The sequence below is a fragment of the Pleurodeles waltl genome, chromosome 12, assembly GCF_031143425.1.
Source record: "Pleurodeles waltl isolate 20211129_DDA chromosome 12, aPleWal1.hap1.20221129, whole genome shotgun sequence".
Lineage (NCBI taxonomy): Eukaryota > Metazoa > Chordata > Amphibia > Caudata > Salamandridae > Pleurodeles > Pleurodeles waltl.
Genome location: NC_090451.1, coordinates 633,906,665 through 633,925,040, shown reverse-complemented (window position 1 = coordinate 633,925,040; position 18,376 = coordinate 633,906,665). Strand labels below are relative to the sequence as shown.

Genomic DNA, 18,376 nt, shown 5'->3' with positions numbered 1-18,376 from the left:
AGTACCCGATAGTACCTGCCCATTTAGCACTGGAAATATGACACTGGCGATTAAAAACAATTTTACTTTCTTCATTAAACACCTGTGAATTCTCCTCAAATATATTCTCCTCAATTGCTTCCAGAAATAGGATGTTTTTTTCATTACGCCCTTTTCGGCAGAAAAAACGATTCGGAGATTGTTTCGAGGAAGTAAACGCTACCTCGCAGCCACACCAGCGTCCTTTACATGAGAAGCTTCGCCCTAAGTAAACGAAGAGGATATATCATGTAAGCGCTATAGAACACAGGCAAACTCAAAAACACGCGAGGAACCCCGCATCCTTGACAATCGCTGGGCTAAATACAATTTATCCATACCGGTTACAGGCAGCCATCACTATAACAGACACACAGTACAGTAAACAGAGCCTCTGGCCGGAAGAAAGAGGTGGCATCAAGCCAAGTATATTAAATGTTTTTTTTTTAAAGCATACGAGCTGTTCTGATGATCAGTGAGGGGGGTGCACCGTAGACGGCATAAAAGGACTGCCTCCCTCCCACAACACGCTCACACGCATCCCTCCGAATACCGTTGACTGCTTCCCGCTGACTGCTCACTCCGGTAAGTTTCCATCGTTTATCTGCTGTTGCGATGGATACCTTAGGGACATTATCTCTGGGGTTAAGGCTACATTTTCCACGGCAGAGGTTCATTTCAATAGTGCTTATCGAGAGTCTTGGTATCTTCGAAGCGCTGCGAGTTTGACCGAGTACATGGGTGGAGCGGCTGCATTAAGTTATGATAGATTTGTAATAAGCTGTACACGGACATTATCAGGAGTTACTATAAACGACGTACATATCAGGATAAACATTTGCCCATGATCGGCAAAGTACAAGTGTGAAAACAGCTCGGAAAGCTACGTGCATACAAAAGAGATTCGCATGGAAGCTGTAGGATGAAATTCCAGCCTGTCCTGTTTGCTATGTGCACATGAACTGTCATGCATAAATGCACTCTCGTAGTTTTTGGTAATGTTAACATCGGTTATTGGGCGCAAACACCTTGCTCCTAAATAGCATAAAAGGCTCAGAAATGAGCTCCTTTAAAAGAAACCTCCGGTTTTCTCTTAAATACATGTTTCTTTGCTGTATGCGCTCATATGGTGGTCGTCCCCTTGCAGACCAGTGGAAATTTCCAGGGCGTGGCAGCTGTGTTTCTGCAAAGTGCCCAGCAGAGCGGAAGACCCGGACAACCTCGCCACTGGCAAAGCGACCGCGAGCTTCTAGAATATCCTTACATACCATTCTAGAATATCCTTACATACTACCGGGTCACTTTTTATTTTGATTGCTTTCGGCATTTGGAAGTACCGGAGGGCTATGCAGCAACTGGCAAAGGTTGGAGAAAGCAAGGCATACAGTTCTTCTAGCGCACTTTGTGAGCAGTATTGTTTCAAGGCGCTCGGACTCTGGCATCTGAGAAGGAGGCACCTGGAGATCGAAGTACTTTATAGCAGTGTCAGCCCCTCCATGAGTCCCAAACTTATCGGTGTCTGTGCAAGGACTAGGACCTCCTTGCAGTGTTTGTACGTGTGCTTTTTAAACCCTCGCGGTGTCTCCATGATTCCCAAGCTCCTCAGAATGTCTGTCCAGGAGTCTCAAGCTCCTCAGAATGTCCACCCATGGGCTATGAGGTCATCACAATGCCAGTCCATGTGATCTTAAACCCTCATAGTGTCTGTCCATGAGTCCCAAGCTCCTCACAATGTCTGTCCATGAGTCCCAAGCTCCTCAGGTTGTCTCTCCATGAGTCCCAAGCTTCTCAGAATGTCTCTCTTCGAGTCCCAAACTCCTCAGTGTGCCTGTCCATGGACCAGGAGCTCCTTCTGTAAATGTGCTCTTAAACCCTCACATTGTCTCTCCATGAGCTCCAAGCTCCTCACAATGGCTGTCCATGAGTCCCAAGCTCCTCACAATGTCTTTCCACCTAAGCTTCTCACAATGTCCCTTCATAAGTCCCAAGCTCCTCACAAAGTCTCTCCATGAGGCCCAAACACCTCAGTGTCTATCCATGGACCAGGAGCTCCTTACAGTGTCTGTATGTGTGCTCTAAACCCTCACAATGTCTGCCCTGGAGTCCCTAGCTCATCACAGTGTCTGAACAGGTGTCCCACACTCCTCACAATGTATGTCCAGGAGTCCCAAGCCCCTCACAGTGTCTGTCCTGGAGTCCCAAGTCCCTCACAATGTCCATGGATCCTCACACTATCCATGCACCCTAAGACCCTCAAACTGCCTGTTCATGAGCACCAAGCTTCATAAGCTGTATCCATATCCAAACTTGCCATGAAGTCTATTAAAACCCCTTACACAGTTTATCCACGAGCCCCAAGCTCTTCATGCTGTGTATATATCCTAACATCTCATGCTGTCTATTAATGCCCCTCACAGTATCTCCATGAGCCCTACACTTCCCATTCTACCTGTTCCTCACAGTGCCTCTCTATGAGCCCCACACTTCCCATGGTGTCTGTTCACATCCCTCACGGTATCTCTCCATGAGACCTACACTTCCCACGCTGTCTGTGAATGCTCCTCGCACTATGTCGCCATGAGACCCAGACTTCCTATGCTGTCTGTTCATGTCCCTCACAGCATCTCTCCATGAGCCCCACACTTCCCATGCCGTCTGTTCATGTCCCTCACAGTCTCTCTCCCTCACAGTCTCTCTCCATGAGACCCACAATTCAATGCTGTCGGTTCATGCTCCTCACAGTATCTCTCCATAAGACCTACACTTCCCACTCTGTCTGTTCATTACCCTCATAGCATCTCTCAATGAGCCCCACACTTCCCGTGTCGTCTGTTCATGTCCCTCACAGTCTCTCTCCATGTGGCCCACACTTCCATGCTGTCTGTTCATGCTCCTCATAGTATCTCTCCATAAGACCTATACTTCCCACTGTTCATGTCCCTCACATCATCTCTCGATGAGCCTCACAATTCCCATGCAGTCTGTTCATGTCCCTCACAGTATCCCTCCATGAGACCCACAACTCCATGCTGTCTGTTCGTGCTCATCCCAGTATCTAAAAGCCCCACACTTCACATGCTCCTCACAGCATCTTTCAATGAAACCCACACTTCGTGTGCTGTCTGTTCATGTCCCTCACAGCATATATCCACGAGCCCCACACTTCCCATGCTGTCTGTTCATGCTCCTCACGGTATCTCTACATGAGACCAACACTTCCCATGCTGTGCCCCTAGCTCCTTACACTGTTTGTCCGTGTGTCTAAGCTCCTTACATTGTCTGTCCATGCACCCTAGATCGTCATACTGTTCTTATGCCTCTAGCGGCTTAGATCTAGGAGTCCCAATGTCTTCACACAGTCAAAGCACACAAAGCAGAAACTTGCACCCCATTATTAACAAGCCAATGGGCACTGATCATGCCTTAGGGGGTATCTTAAATTAAATATAGTTACATTCTCTAAAATCACATTTACAAATGACCAACACTGTGTAAGTATCTGAGTCTACCAACCAAGCAAAAAACTTGTCAAGGGCCCCCTTACTCCATGGAGTCTGGATCGTAATAATAACACAAACAAGCACTGGTAAAGGCAATAGGTTTGGTCATGGTGGCCAGCCTTTTGCCTTTGTCAATGCTTATTTTGTCTTGGGTTTTGCAAAACTTTAAAGTGGGCAAGCAGCTGGATGTGGTCAAACATTAAAACAAAATGTTGATAAACGCAAAAAATGTTGTTGGTCTCAGAAATTACCCTTCAGCACTGAGGGGAACTACTTTATCACTACATGTATAGACGCACCCTTTGATAAAGGGTAGAATTCAGTGAACTTAGCCAATGACTGAAGTGGGTGATCCATCAATTGCTGTATGCTTTGATAGGTGGAAGAAAAGTGTGAATGACACAACATCGGAATAATGGTAATAATTATATTAATAAAATATGTATAGGGGCTTCAAGCCCCTGAAGCGAGAAAGAGGCTGGCTTAAAGTCCTATACGTATTTTATTCATGTAATTTTAGTATAACCAAAAGGTCTTGGCTAACACCAGGCCTACAAATGCACCACAAACACTGCACTAGAATTACTAGTCAGTAATACACTACAAATACCTTCCTAATTTTGTAACCAGAATTGGGTAAATTATAATATTTTGGTCCAATGATCTATGGCTAAATTGTACTGGAATTTAATGTGAAAAAAGCATCACTGTTCAGTTTGACCAAGTACTATTTGAACTTCTTGTTCTTGAAAGTAGAAAATAAATACAGTTGTAAATGCTCATGCTTGATCTAGTACTTAGTATTGCTATGAACTCTTTCCGAAGTGATCAGGATGTTTCCAGATAAGCAGGATGATGTTCTGAGAGACAAAATGGCCTCCCCAGGATGGCACAGTGCTTAGAACTCTGTTGTTTAGCTCCACACTAGGCAAGCTGACGACCTAGAGTAGAGTACATGACTCCTCCCAAAGTAACCAAATTAATCATATGCAACACAGTATTGTCAATAAACATAGTTCTGTATGTCACAGACGGTTAAACTAAAAATTACAAGTCTCTGGTCACAGTTCTGCTTGGCACATTTGCCCTTTTGAAAGCAAACACGTGCAAGGCGTACACTTATTTATTAAGTAAGCAGAACGGTTTTTTTCCTTGAGCAGGGCGTAGAGACGATGGTCCTGTGTCAACACTGCCAGTAAATATAACAGGAAGGTGTGTCTTTTTGCCAATAATCCAGGCACAAAGCAGTTGCTCTTGGCCGAGGAACCTCCCAAAGTGCCTTGCAACTTTTCGTGAGTTTGAAGGAGTTTCTTATAAACTCTTCAACGTGCTAATGCATTTACTTTTTAATTTTTCGATGCTTCTATTTTAATCAAGCAGGTCTTGATGGTTATGCGGTCATGGAGTGGAATCTAATGAAGGGCCTTGAGGGTGTGGTGAAACTTTGTATTTGCTCTGTTCTGTTATGAGACTGTTCCAATAAATTAGCATAGATCCAAAGATTCTTGGGAGCACGATATGTCACCATGCAATGCCCTATAGCTGTATCTTAAACCTGAAATGGACATTAAAAAACTGTAAATGAGGGACACAAACTCTTAATTAGAAACAAATGCTCTGTATAGCCAAGTGGTGAGCTGAGTGACCAAGCTGTACTATTCTTGAGTGACAGGAACCCTGAAAGAACAATCAGAGCGCCGAATGGACGAGGAAAAAACGGAATGACTATTTGTTACTCTGAAGAGCAACTCTGAAATTGTGAATGACCAGTCAGAAGATCAGTGACTGAGAAGAAAGTCGAATAAATCATTAGAGCTCTGAATTTGGAAACAGAACTTTCAATGAGCAATCTGATCTCTAAATCAATAATGGGTTCAGTATTAATATTCAGAGCATTGACTGACCAGTCAGAAGGCTGCATTAAAACCCGGAATGACTAAACCGAACTCTGTACTGCAGGGTGACCAACCAGAATTCCAAACCAAAAATTCGGAATACATATGGCTATCTGAATGTTTCCAAAATAGTAGTTTTCTCAGTGTACGAAATAATACATTTCTTCCTCTCCCCGTCCTCATGCCAAAACAGGCTTCTGGTCTTAAAGACACACATTCACCAATGCTATATCCACCTAGTTTTGAGAGCAGCAACAGAAGAAGAATCATTTAAATACCTCTGGCATCATTTGTATAGGTTGTTCCAGTGCCACATAGAATGTTTAAGAAATTCGGCAATGGTTAAAAAATGAATTACAAAAAACGTTAATTTTTTTTTCTTTTTTCAGGGGAGTTGGGCCACGCCCCAGGCCAGTCTCACCCTGGGGACCCCATACAACGGGGCGCTGTCTAAATATTTTGTTTTCTTTGAGGTGGAGGGGGGCTAAGCAGTTGGAGTGTTGGCAGGCAATCAGATCTCAGCACATAATTAGGAGGGTTCGCAAAACCTTTGCGTCCCTAAATATATACATATTTGTTTTTTCTTTAGTTACTAAAACACTATTGAACAGATTTACACCAAATACCCAAAAAATTGTTTTTGGACCACAAGCTACCTTGTTGCGAAATTTGGTGTAATTCCCTGCAGTGGTTCGGGCACTATCACTGTTCAAAATCCCACTGTAAAAATGAATTGGGAATAAGCGTTTTGGGACCCCCCCTTTTTCTGCCACTAGGTAATATAAAACCTACTGGCGATAGCCAGTAAGTAGTTATAGTTAGGACCTCGTTTTCATAGGAAAAGCATTTTTTATTTTGCCTCTAACTTTGGCGCTAATTGACGAATCTTCACAAAATAGTCAACACTAGTTTGACTCTCACTACTGCTGCTGTTTGGAAATTTTTGGGGTGATTCATTAAGAGGGGGATGAGGAAAAAAAAGGGGGGGTTCCTTAGTGCATTTTCCCCATGCAATTTCCCATAGGGATTTCAGACACAATTACAGCTCAAACTCCAGAAGAACGAGTTACTTACCTTCGGTAACGACTTTTCTGGTGGATACATTAGCTACCTGTGGATTCCTCACCTAATGAATACTCCCATGGCGCCAGCATTCGACGGAAATCTTCTTACTAGTCTCTGCACATCGACGAGGACGTCACTCTAGCCCACGCGACGCCGTCTGACGTCATACAGGCAATAAGAGGTCCTCGACGACGTGCGGACGTCAGTACCAATCATTTTTTACGTGCATGAGAACAACCAGGTAATGCAATGAAAGAGCAAGGCAACATCCCATTACATTGTAAAAATACACAACATTGCATGAATAACTGTAAATCTTTTATATATATATATAACTCTCTCTTTTTAAAATATATATCTACACATCAAGTATATACACAAAGATGTATACCTATATACATATAATATATACAACATCTATTGCACCCTCAAAGACCAAGAGGAGCGTACTCAAGGATTACTTGGTAAGACCAGAAAGGCAACGGGGAGGCGGGTGGGACCGTGAGGAATCCACAGGTAGCTAATGTATCCACCAGAAAAGTCGTTACCGAAGGTAAGTAACTCGTTCTTCTGATGGATACAACTACCTGTGGATTCCTCACCTAATGAATAGAGTCCCAAAGCAGTACCACGCCCGGCGGTGGGTGCCTAAACGGTCAAACCAAGAAATCCTGCAGCACTGACCGTGCAAAATGGCCGTCCCTTCTAACCTCAGAATCCAAACAGTAATGTTTTGCAAAAGTGTGAAGGGACGACCAAGTTGCGGCCTTGCAGATGTCGACCACAGGAACACCTCTGGCCAAGGCCGAAGTGGCCGACTTAGCTCTGGTGGAATGAGCTCTAATGCCCTCAGGAGGATCCTTCTTTGCCAAAGAGTAACAGATTTTAATGCAAAGAACAACCCACCTGGATAGTGTTCTCTTGTGGACTGCCTTTCCTCTCCTCTTGCCCACGTATCCAATAAACAGCTGATCCTCCAGCCTGAAATCCTTTGTTCTATCAATAAAGAAGCTCAACGCCCTCTTTGGGTCCAGACGGTGCAGTCTTTCTTCCTCTTTGGAAGGATGAGGCGGAGGATAGAACGTGGACAAAGTAATTGCCTGAGCCAAATGGAAGGGTGAAACAACCTTCGGGAGGAAAGCAGCCTTGGTCCTCAACACCACCTTATCCCCATAAAAAGTTGTATAAGGGGGCTTTACTGATAAGGCCTGCAACTCACTCACTCTCCTTGCTGATGTTATAGCTATCAGGAAGACTGTTTTTAAAACCAAATACCTTAAGGGGCAAGAATGCATAGGTTCAAAAGGGGACCCCATAAGGAAAGTCAGGACCAAGGACAAATCCCATTGCGGCATAACGAATGGCTTTGGAGGATATTTATTTAGAAGACCTTTCAAGAATCTGATAACAATAGGGGATTTAAATAAAGATGGTTGGTCTGGAAGACATATGAAGGCTGACAAGGCCGATAAATAACCCTTAATGGTAGCCACTGCACAACCTTTCTGCGCTAGAGACAGAGCAAAAGACAAAACGTCCGATAGATGAGCATGCAAAGGATCAATCTGCCTCTCTCCACACCACGCAACAAATTTAGACCATCTATTAGCGTAGATAGATTTAGTGGAGTGTCGCCTGGCCGCTAATATAACATCCACTACCTCAGGCGGGAGAGAGAAGGAACTCAGGTTGCCCCGTTCAATCTCCAGGCATGTAGGTGCAGACTCTGGAGGTTGGGGTGTAGAACCTGCCCCTGCGACTGCGAGAGGAGGTCTGCCCTGAAAGGGAGACGGAGCGGAGGGCACATTGAGAGTTGGAGAAGGTCGGAGTACCATACCCTCCTTGGCCAATCCGGAGCTATTAGGATGACTAGAGCCCGGTCCTGGCGAATCTTCCTCAATACTCGAGGAATCAAGGGTAGGGGAGGAAACGCGTAAAGCAACTGGCCGCACCAGGTTATTTGAAACGCGTCCCCCAACGCTCCTTGCATCGGATACTGGAGGCTGCAGAATAACGGACAATGCGCGTTCTCTCGAGTGGCAAACAGATCTACCCGAGGAAACCCCCACCTCTGGAAGATTAAACGGACTTGATCTGGATGGAGACGCCACTCGTGGTCTGCCGAGAATTGGCGACTGAGACTGTCCGCACGCACGTTCAAGACTCCGGCCAGATGGTTTGCTATCAAGCAAATCTGATGGTCCTTTGCCCAGGACCATAGTCGAAGAGCTTCTCTGCAGAGAAGGTACGACCCCACTCCTCCCTGCTTGTTTATGTACCACATCGTGGTAGTATTGTCCGTTAGGACCTGTACCGACTGACCACGAAGGGAAGGGAGGAAGGCCTTGAGAGCCAGACGTACAGCCCGTAACTCTAACAGATTGATGTGAAACATCTGTTCCTCTGGAGACCAAAGGCCTTTGATCTCCAGATCCCCCAGATGAGCTCCCCACCCTAGAGTGGAAGCATCCGTTATGACTGTGGCCACTGGTGGCGACTCCTGGAACGGCTTTCCTTGTGAAAGATTGTTGCTTGCAATCCACCACTTCAAATCCACAGCAGCATCTCTGGAGATCTTGACAGTACTCTCTAGATCCCCTTTGTGTTGAGACCACTGCCTTCGGAGGCACCACTGAAGAGCCCTCATGTGCCAGCGAGCATGCGTGACCAACAGAATGCAGGAGGCAAACAGACCGAGCAGACGAAGGACCTTGAGGACTGGAACTACCGCTCCATTTCGAAACATTGGAACCAAATCCTGAATATCTTGAATCCGCTGAGGCGGAGGAAAGGCCCGACCCAATGTTGTATCCAGTACTGCCCCTATGAACAGGAGGCGCTGAGAGGGCTCTAGGTGAGATTTGGGCTCGTTCACCGAAAAACCCAGGTCGAACAACAACTGGGTTGTTGACTGCAGATGATACGACACAAGCTCCGGGGACTTGGCTTTGATCAACCAGTCGTCCAAGTAAGGGAATACTGCTATCCCCTTCCTTCTGAGTTCTGCCGCAACCACCGACATCACCTTCGTGAAGACTCGAGGTGCTGAAGTAAGACCAAACGGAAGGACCGCAAACTGATAGTGCTGCGATCCCACCACAAACCGGAGATACTTCCTGTGTGACTTGAGTATCGGGATATGAAAGTAAGCATCCTGCAAGTCGACAGACACCATCCAGTCTTCCTTGTTCAACGGCAAAAGCACCTGTGCTAGGGTCAGCATCTTGAACTTTTCCTGCTTGAGGAACCAATTCAAGATCCTCCGGTCCAGGATTGGTCTCAAACGACCATCCTTCTTGGGAATCAGGAAATACCTTGAGTAACATCCTCGACCCCTTTTCTGCTCTGGGACCAACTCCACCGCGCCCTTTGAAAGGAGGGCTTGTACCTCCTGTTCTAGCAACAGGAGGTGTTCTTCTGAACAATAAGAAGGACGGGGCGGGATGAGGGGCGGGAACTCCCGAAAGGGAAGGGTGTAGCCTTTTCCCACAATACTGAGAACCCAAGTGTCCGTTGTAACAGTCTTCCATTTGGTGAGAAAATGCTGTAATCTTCCCCCTACAGGAGAGGAGTGAGTGGGAAATGGTGGAAGCCTAAGGCTGCTTCCCCTGCTGCACCCCGCCAGAGGATGAGGAAGAGGCAGAGTGCTGCTGAGAGGCTCCTCTGGTGCGGACCCTACCTCTCCCCCTAAAAGATCTATAGGGATGGGAAGAGGCAGGTTGCTGATATCTTCCCCGAAAGGAAGAGGAGGAAGAGCCACGCCCAAATCCACAAAACCTCCTGAAAAATCTGGAAGAGGCCGTGGAAGAAGGAGCTTGGAGCCCTAACGACTTAGCCGTGGCCCTGCTCTCCTTAAAACGTTCCAAGGCCGAATCAGCCTTGGCTCCAAACAGTTTGTCCCCATCAAACGGGAGATCCAACAATGTGGACTGTACATCCGCAGAAAAGCCCGAGTTACGGAGCCAGGCCTGTCTCCTTGCCACCACAGTTGTGCCCATTGCTCTGGCTACCGAGTCGGTGGTATCCAGTCCCGTCTGGATAATCTGGGTCGCAGCAGCCTGGGCATTTGAAACAAGATCCAAAAGACTCTGGGGAAGCTCTGTAAATGATGAGGAAATGTCATCCATCAGAGCATGAATATACCTCCCCAGGATACAGGTTGCGTTGGTGGCCTTCAACGCCAGACTGCAGGACGAAAAAATCTTCTTGGACTGCGCCTCTAGTTTCTTTGAATCTCTGTCCCCAGGCACCGTCGGGAAAGAACCAGGCGCAGACTTAGATGAACAGGAGGCCTGCACCACCAAGCTCTCCGGCGTAGGGTGCCTAGACAGAAAACCAGGGTCAGTCGGAGCCGCCCGATACCTCCTGGCCACGGCTCTGTGAACTGCTGGGGAAGATGCCGGCCTCTTCCACACCTCTAACACCGGATCCAGCAGAGCGTCATTAAATGGCAAAAGAGGCTCCGCCGCAGCTGAGGCCGGATGTAGCACCTCTGTTAGAAGGTTTTGTTTAGCCTCCACCACCGGCAAAGGCAGGTCCAAAAAACTAGCTGCCTTCCGTACCACTGCATGAAAGGAAGCAGCCTCCTCAGTGTATTCTCCCGGGGACGAAAGATCCCACTCAGGGGAAGTGTCCAGCCCACTGGCCGACTCCAGACCACGCAGCCCATCACCCGAGTCCTCTAGCTCTCCTTCCTCCAGGGCTCGTTGGTACTCCTGCTCCTCTAATACACGGAGAGCACGTCTCCTCGAATGAAGCCGTTGTTCAATACGCGGAGTCGACAATGCCTCCGCCGAAGTCGAAGATCGGCGCCGATCTTCAGAAGCCACCGACGCCGCGTCCGGCGCCACAGGTAACTTCGGCGCCGACGAAAGAGCAGTTGAAGCAGATGGACCCACCGGAGTCACAGGCCGAAATCCCGACGTCGACGGGATGGAAATCCCCGGGGCCAATCCCTCTGAAGCCACCGGAGCGGCCACCGGCGCCGACACTGGCGCCGAGCCCACGGTCCCAAAAGGGAGAAAGGGCATAAAGGGTGCCGGCCGTAGAGGCGCAGGATCACCCAATGAAAAGGCCAAAGGCCCAGCCGGAGCACCCCCTGGAGCCATCTGTTGGAAGATGGCATACATCGCATTCAAGAATGCGGAACTATCGGCTCCAGGGGTGGGAAAAGCCGGATACTGGGGTGTCTGTCTCGGAGGCGACCCCGACGCCGGCCTCGACGTCTGCAACGCCGGAGAAAACACCTGAGTCTCCAATACCTCAATCACCGACGCCTGTCCAGGTGAAGTTGGAGACGCCGGAGAGGGCAACGGCGTCGAAGGATGCGGCGTAACCGTGGGACTGATCTCCCATGTCCTTCGGCGCCGATCCGAAGACCTGGAACGAGTCTCCTTCGAATGACACCGAGATTCTCTACGGCGTCGGGAGTCTCGATGACGCCGATGTCTTGGAGAAGAAGACTTCTTGTGATGCTTCTCCTTCGATTTCGCCATAAACAGCTTCGCCTCACGTTCCTTGAGGGCCTTTGGATTCATGTGCTGGCATGAATCACAAGTCGAGACGTCGTGGTCGGAGCTCAAACACCAAAGGCAATCGGAATGAGGATCCGTCACCGACATCTTGCCTCCACACTCACGACAAGGCTTGAATCCAGACTTTCTCTGCGACATTATTACCACAGCGAAAGACTACGCAGCAAAAATACACTGTAACCACAAAAGTAACAGTTGCTCCCTCGAAGATAACCGTTTCGAATGCACAGAAAAAAGGGAACTCACGTCCGCACGTCGTCGAGGACCTCTTATTGCCTGTATGACGTCAGACGGCGTCGCGTGGGCTAGATTGACGTCCTCGTCGACGTGCAGAGACTAGTAAGAAGATTTCCGTCGAATGCTGGCGCCATGGGAGTATTCATTAGGTGAGGAATCCACAGGTAGTTGTATCCATCAGAAAGATTGCTTTTTGAAATTTGTTGTAAATCTGTTCAGTAGTTTTGGAGTTATTAAAGGAAAAATAATTATAGATATCTAGGAATGAGGATCCACTCGCGGGAGGTCCACAGAAACGGCGGAAAAGCAAGGCCCTGACTGGCTGATCACAACCTGAGAGGAAAGTTGCAGCCACCACTTTCTTTCTCGCATCAGGCCAGGGGGAGCAAAAACAATAAAAAACTAACATAAAGGGGTCAGGGTACAGGTGTCCTGATCCCATAAGAGAGATGGAGGGGTCCCTGAGGAGGAACAATTGCCCAAATATTTCTTTTTGATCAATCAGTGGAGCTGTGTGTGTGTGTGTGTGTGTATATATATACATATATATATATATATATATATATATATATGCAATATGTAAACTTTCAAATTAAAACCCTCTCTAACTGTGAAGGAATTTAAAATTGGAGGTTAAAAATTTATGTGGTGACCTTATCTTGACTTGTGGGAGCAGTGGAAGTGCAGCAAACAAAATCTAACAAGGACAGTAGTGATTCAGTATAAATCAAAAGAGTAAAAACCGCTGCAGCACAACATGATTAACATACATTGATTATTCTTAACTTCAGAGACCAGAAGAACGTGATGAGGTTTCTCTCTTTTCTTTTCTGTTTTTCAGACTTCAAAATGAATCTGGAAGAGGTGATATGTAAAATGATCGAAAAGTTCGATAAATATGCAGGAGAGGATAAGGACAGCCGCACGCTGAGCCAGCCTGAACTCATCAAGTTGGCCAAGGCTGAGTTTCCCACACTCAGCGTAAGTAAATGACGCAAGCAACAGTGGGTGTCAAAGTAGATAGCGCTGAAAGATGGCTATTTATTAGGTTTGCAGAGCCTCTTTACCCAAGTGATCTTACCAACACGTGCATGCAGTAACGTAGACCGTGCCATGTCTGGTGCTCTAAGGCCACAGTGCAATTAAAGAGGCCTGAAGCATTAAGTTGACAGCTTTAGGCCCCAGACACCATTTAAATATCTCTGGTCAATCACCTCTGCACCTTTTAATGTGGAAGATGGGACCTTTATGCATTTTCTGCCTTTTTTCTGGGCTTAATTCTGCCGTTTTACATGCTTCCCTCCTGTTGTGCTAAGGAGTCTACCTCCATTTTGAAAGACACTGGGTGCCCTGAATCATCAACCTGGTTAACCCTGTGATTGCTAATGCACTTCCCTTGGGTCAGCCTCCTTTAAGACCTGTTGAGGAGCTGCCATGATGTGTCAGCACACAGTATGGAGCATAGTTAGGGATAGCAACATACTGGCCCCTTCACAGTGGAATGTGGTAGCTCATTCATTTATGTAAAGAATATGATCAGACAACAATGGTCTTCTTGTATCATAAAAATGGTGATAGTACATTGGTTATTGTTTTTTTCTCAAAGGGAGATTTGATATGCCATCTCTCTACACCTGCCACTTTAGAGGAATTGTGGCCAGTGTCGGTTTACTTTTGGAGACCAGAACCTAGAAACCTGGTAGCGTGCTAGTCACCAGAGTCATACCAAAGTGCCACATGAGCAATGTTGCGAGGTTGAGCAGAACAGGATATGATCGGTGAGTTGAAGATAGTTTTGGGATAGGATTTGATGCAGGGCCTAGCATCTAAGTCTAACGTTGGAACAGGCAATAATGCTGGACTTTATGAGGTGCATGAGAAACAGGCAGTGAACAGGGTATTTCAGATGGATGTAGAACTAGAAGAAAAAGGTGGACATGCAAAACTTCTCAGTTAAGAGGTGAAAGAACTTAAATATGAACCAAACATTGGCAAAGCTAATAGGTCTATTATAGACCAGCCTCCTTTTTTTACAATTGTTTTGTAAACTCCTACAAGACACATTTTCTTGTTCTATAAAACTAACTGCTGTTGTATAAAAGTGCCGTGCATATGTTTCCAAAAAAGGTTAGCAAAAAAATGACATCGCAAAAATAGATGCTTAAGAAACAGAAATGATAAGAGGAGTGAAAGCACGGTACGCTTAATAGTCCGGGCAATGAAGTGGATTTCTTTCAAGGCAGAGGCGCACATGTGCAAGAACAAAATGCCATCTCTCCCAGTAAAAAGAGTCAATGGCTTAAGAGGGCTGACTCACTGCCGCATGCTGTTGGCTATGGCGGGCAGAAGCAAACTGTGAACAGTTGAACATATTAGTGGATGGAGATAGTAACAGATAACGTGTTTCTAGGCCAGGCCTAAAAAGCATGTCTTCCCCAAAGTTTGATCTTTTTACCTATGAAACTTTATCAGTATCACTAAGATGAGCACAACATCTTTCACCCAAGCAAAGCCCACTGGATGCATGGTGAAACTCTAAACTAGAACAAAAACACAAATCATCGCCACATAATATAAGCATTGGCAAAGCTAATAGGTTGCATCTATCCAAGAGCTATTGGCTTTGACAATGTGTTTTAGCTATGTTGTATACCAGTCTCGCTGCTGTTCAGCATGGCTAAAAGTTAGCGGTGTAGAGGAGAGTGGCATAGAGTGGAGTGGCGTAAAGTGGAATAGAGTAGCAAAAAGTGGAGTAAGCTAGCAAAGAGTAGGGTAGAGTGTTGCAGAGTGTCGTGGTGCAAATTGTTGTAGAGGGGATTAGCGTAGAATAAAGTGTCGTACAGTAGAATGTTGTGGAGTGTGGCAAAGTGGCATAGAGTGGAGTGGCGTAGAGTGGACTAGAGTCGTAGAGTGGAGTGGCGTAAAGTGGAGTGACTTGTGGTAGAATGTAGTGGTGTATAATGGCAGAGAGTGGAGTAGAGTGTTGTAAACTGGAGTAGAGTGTCAGAGTAGAGTGGTGTAGTGTTGTGGAGTGGTGTAGGGTGGAGTAGAGTGGAGTAAAGTAGTCAAAGTGGAGGGGCGTATAGTGGAGTAAAGTGTCACAGAGTAGAGTGGCAGTGAGTGGAATGGTGTAGAGTGGGGTAAAGTGTCAGAGTTGAGTAGAGTAGTGTAGAGTGGAATAAAGTGGCATTAAGTGTATTAGAGTGGAGTGTCGTAGAGTGGAGTTGTATACCTCGCGTTAAGTGTCATAGAATAGTGTAAAGTGGAGTGTGATGGAGTGAAGTGTTATGTTGAGGAGTAGGGTGGTGTAGAGTACAGTGGCAGAGTGTGGAGTACGCATGGTGTGGTAGCACACTGCCATTAAAGACAACACATTTTCAAATGAAATTACAATTACATTTATACATACAGTTTTACTGATAAAAATATATAGCGCACAAACAATAATGTGTGGAAAAGGCATCACCTAGTGTACTGATTTATTTTAATTGTTTTAAATATTTGTTTCTACTAAACTCCTGAATTACAAAAAGATGCTTCAAATGTGCTTTTGTAATTCTGATATATTCTGAAATATGTGCAAAGTTCATTTAAAGACATTTACATTTTGTTGTGTGCTAGGAAAATGTTTCTTCCTAGTACCCAACAACATTGTCATATATATCCTCTCACTTTGTAGTCAGAGAGAGAAAAGTAAACGTCAAACTCCCTCAGAAGACAGAGCCTGACATTTGACCTCTGTTTTTGAATGCACAGCAAATGTGACAAGATAACAGCAAAATGTAAAAGCCTATTTACAAGGACTCGTGGAAGAATACATGGGGCTAGGGTGAACAAGCAGGAGTGAGAACGTCATGATGGACAGCTTAAAACAAAGCCAGCAAATAGAAAGCCAGAAAATGTGAGTTACAAACCACAAAGCCAGTGGTAAGCAATGGGCAGAATGCATTCGCAGGGCAGCTTTCAGAATGCCCAGAAGGTGTCTTTTGACAACCAGACAGTCTGGTAGGCTTCGCCCTAAAAAAAAATCAGCTAATTGTATTTCTTCTAGTACTGTGTAGCCAGAGAACTCTTTAAACACAGTTTCATGGTTTACTTTTTACTCAATGACACAAATATAATTTATATAATCTCTTCTCGTTCACAGAAAATCGACAAAAGTGGTGATGTATTGAAAGGCATTTGCGGTAAAATGGACCTCGATGGCGATAAGTTTGTGGATTTCCAAGAGTACGGCATATTCTTGATCTCCATCGCATGCATACTGAGGGAATCGGGATGTTCCAGATAATGCAATAAAAGCAGCATTACCTGAACGTGCATTTGTAATAAACATTTTTACAAATTTGTTCTGTCTCAGCGCCATTTAATTCTGCTGCGGCTATCTTTTCCAAAAACTCTTGGTGGCTGATTCGGGCCATGCATATTTTGAGCAGGTGATGGCCAGTAAAATGAGAAACAAAGAGAAGTGTTGAAAATTAAAACCTGGAAGTGTGAGATAAAGAGACAGCAGATGAAGGGAGGAGAAACTAAGAGGGATGAAATGGAAGGAATAGTTTCTTACCTGTAAGTCCAGGTCTCTTGTAGGGGTATTTCCATGACAGTCATAAGTATTGAATAGTTCAGCCCACTTGCGGAGACCCGGGAGCACTTTTTCCAATATAACTTCGTAAGTGTTCATGTTTGCCTCACTTCAGGAAGGCCTGCAAAGTCACTTAAGAATGTCAATGTGCAGCCTAAAGGAAAAGCTACAGTGTCCGAAATTCTTCATCTTGTGTACTTTATAAAGGACAAATAGCTAAGGCGCATGTATTCAAATGCCAGAATGAGTTTAAAGTTTAGTAGAAAAAATCCTTCACAAACCATTTTGTAATGCAAAATAAGGACGAACGAGTGCAGGGCAATGTAGCTCATAGGCTGCCATTAAAAATGAAGAAAAAGGAGACTGTGGGGGTCATTAAGATCCCGGCGGTCGGTGATAATGTGGCGGTAGTACCGCCAACAGGCTGGCGTTACATACCACCACAATGTACCACTCACACAGTCCGGCGGCCGCTATTGTACCACCTCAGACATTTTTACCCTGCCTACCGCCATGGTTTCCATGGCATTCGTAACGGCATGAAAACCTTGGCGGTAGGCCCTATCAGTGACAGGGAATTCCTTCCCTGTCACTGATAGGAGGCCTCCTCCCCCCAAACACTCCCCAGACGCCCCCCTCCATCCACTCTCCCGCCCTTCCAATCCCCCACCACCACACAACACACACACGCACCACACATACACACACACTTACTCACACAGGCATAAACGCATGCATTCATTCAATCATCCAAACATCCGTACCACATTCACACTGACACACTGACACACATTCACATATCTATTCATAGACGCATTCTCACACATGCATACACGCACGGACACAACACTACACATACATTCACATTCACGCACACACTCACACATTCATGCAGACACCTCCCCCCACACACAACACCTACACACCCCTCCCCTGTCAGAAACCCAACTTAACTGGATCCGGGAGGTCTTCCAGCAGGGGAGGGGATGGGGCGCTGCTACCGCCAGCAGAACACCGCCAGGCCATATTATTTTTCATAATACGGCTGGCGGCGGTCTACTGGCATGGCGCTGCTGGTGGTACCAGCGCCACCTTAACGCAGTCCACTAGTATGGCTACAGCCGGATTTCTGTCCTTCTTGTGGCAGAAATCCAGCTGTGGTCATTATTTGGCAGACGGCTGTTAGCCGCAGTGACGGTGTTTTGGCAGCCATCGCCACAGCGGTAGGCGGCACTTACCGCCATTGTCAAAATGTGGGCCTGTGTCTTTAAGAACAGCTAGTCCTCCAGGATCCCATCATGCCTGGAGAGAGGCAGTTACCGCAGGTTTTTTTGTAGGCAGTCCTAGCTAAGAGTAATAATATACCTGAGATAGTTGATAGGAGGGAGGGTTGCTTATGATTATCATATAAATAGCCCTACAAGCTACAGGTAAGAAACTATTCCTTCTCTCGTAAGGGGATTTCCATGTTTAGTCATAAGCACTGAATAGAATAGCAAGCCCATCCCTAACCATGGGGCTACCTAGGGCCTAACCTAGGGGTGC

At 46.2% G+C, this 18,376-nt stretch overlaps 1 protein-coding gene across 1 annotated transcript; it reads left to right on the top strand.

Annotated features, from left to right (window-relative positions):
• The first annotated feature begins 449 nt into the window (after positions 1–449).
• On the top strand, positions 450–16,597 carry LOC138268436 (protein S100-A2-like). Its single transcript, XM_069218060.1, has 3 exons — positions 450–603; positions 13,091–13,230; positions 16,397–16,597. Exons 2-3 carry the CDS (start codon positions 13,099–13,101, stop codon positions 16,538–16,540), a joined length of 276 nt encoding a protein of 91 aa, XP_069074161.1. The 5' UTR covers positions 450–603; positions 13,091–13,098; the 3' UTR covers positions 16,541–16,597.
• The last annotated feature ends 1,779 nt before the right edge of the window (positions 16,598–18,376 follow it).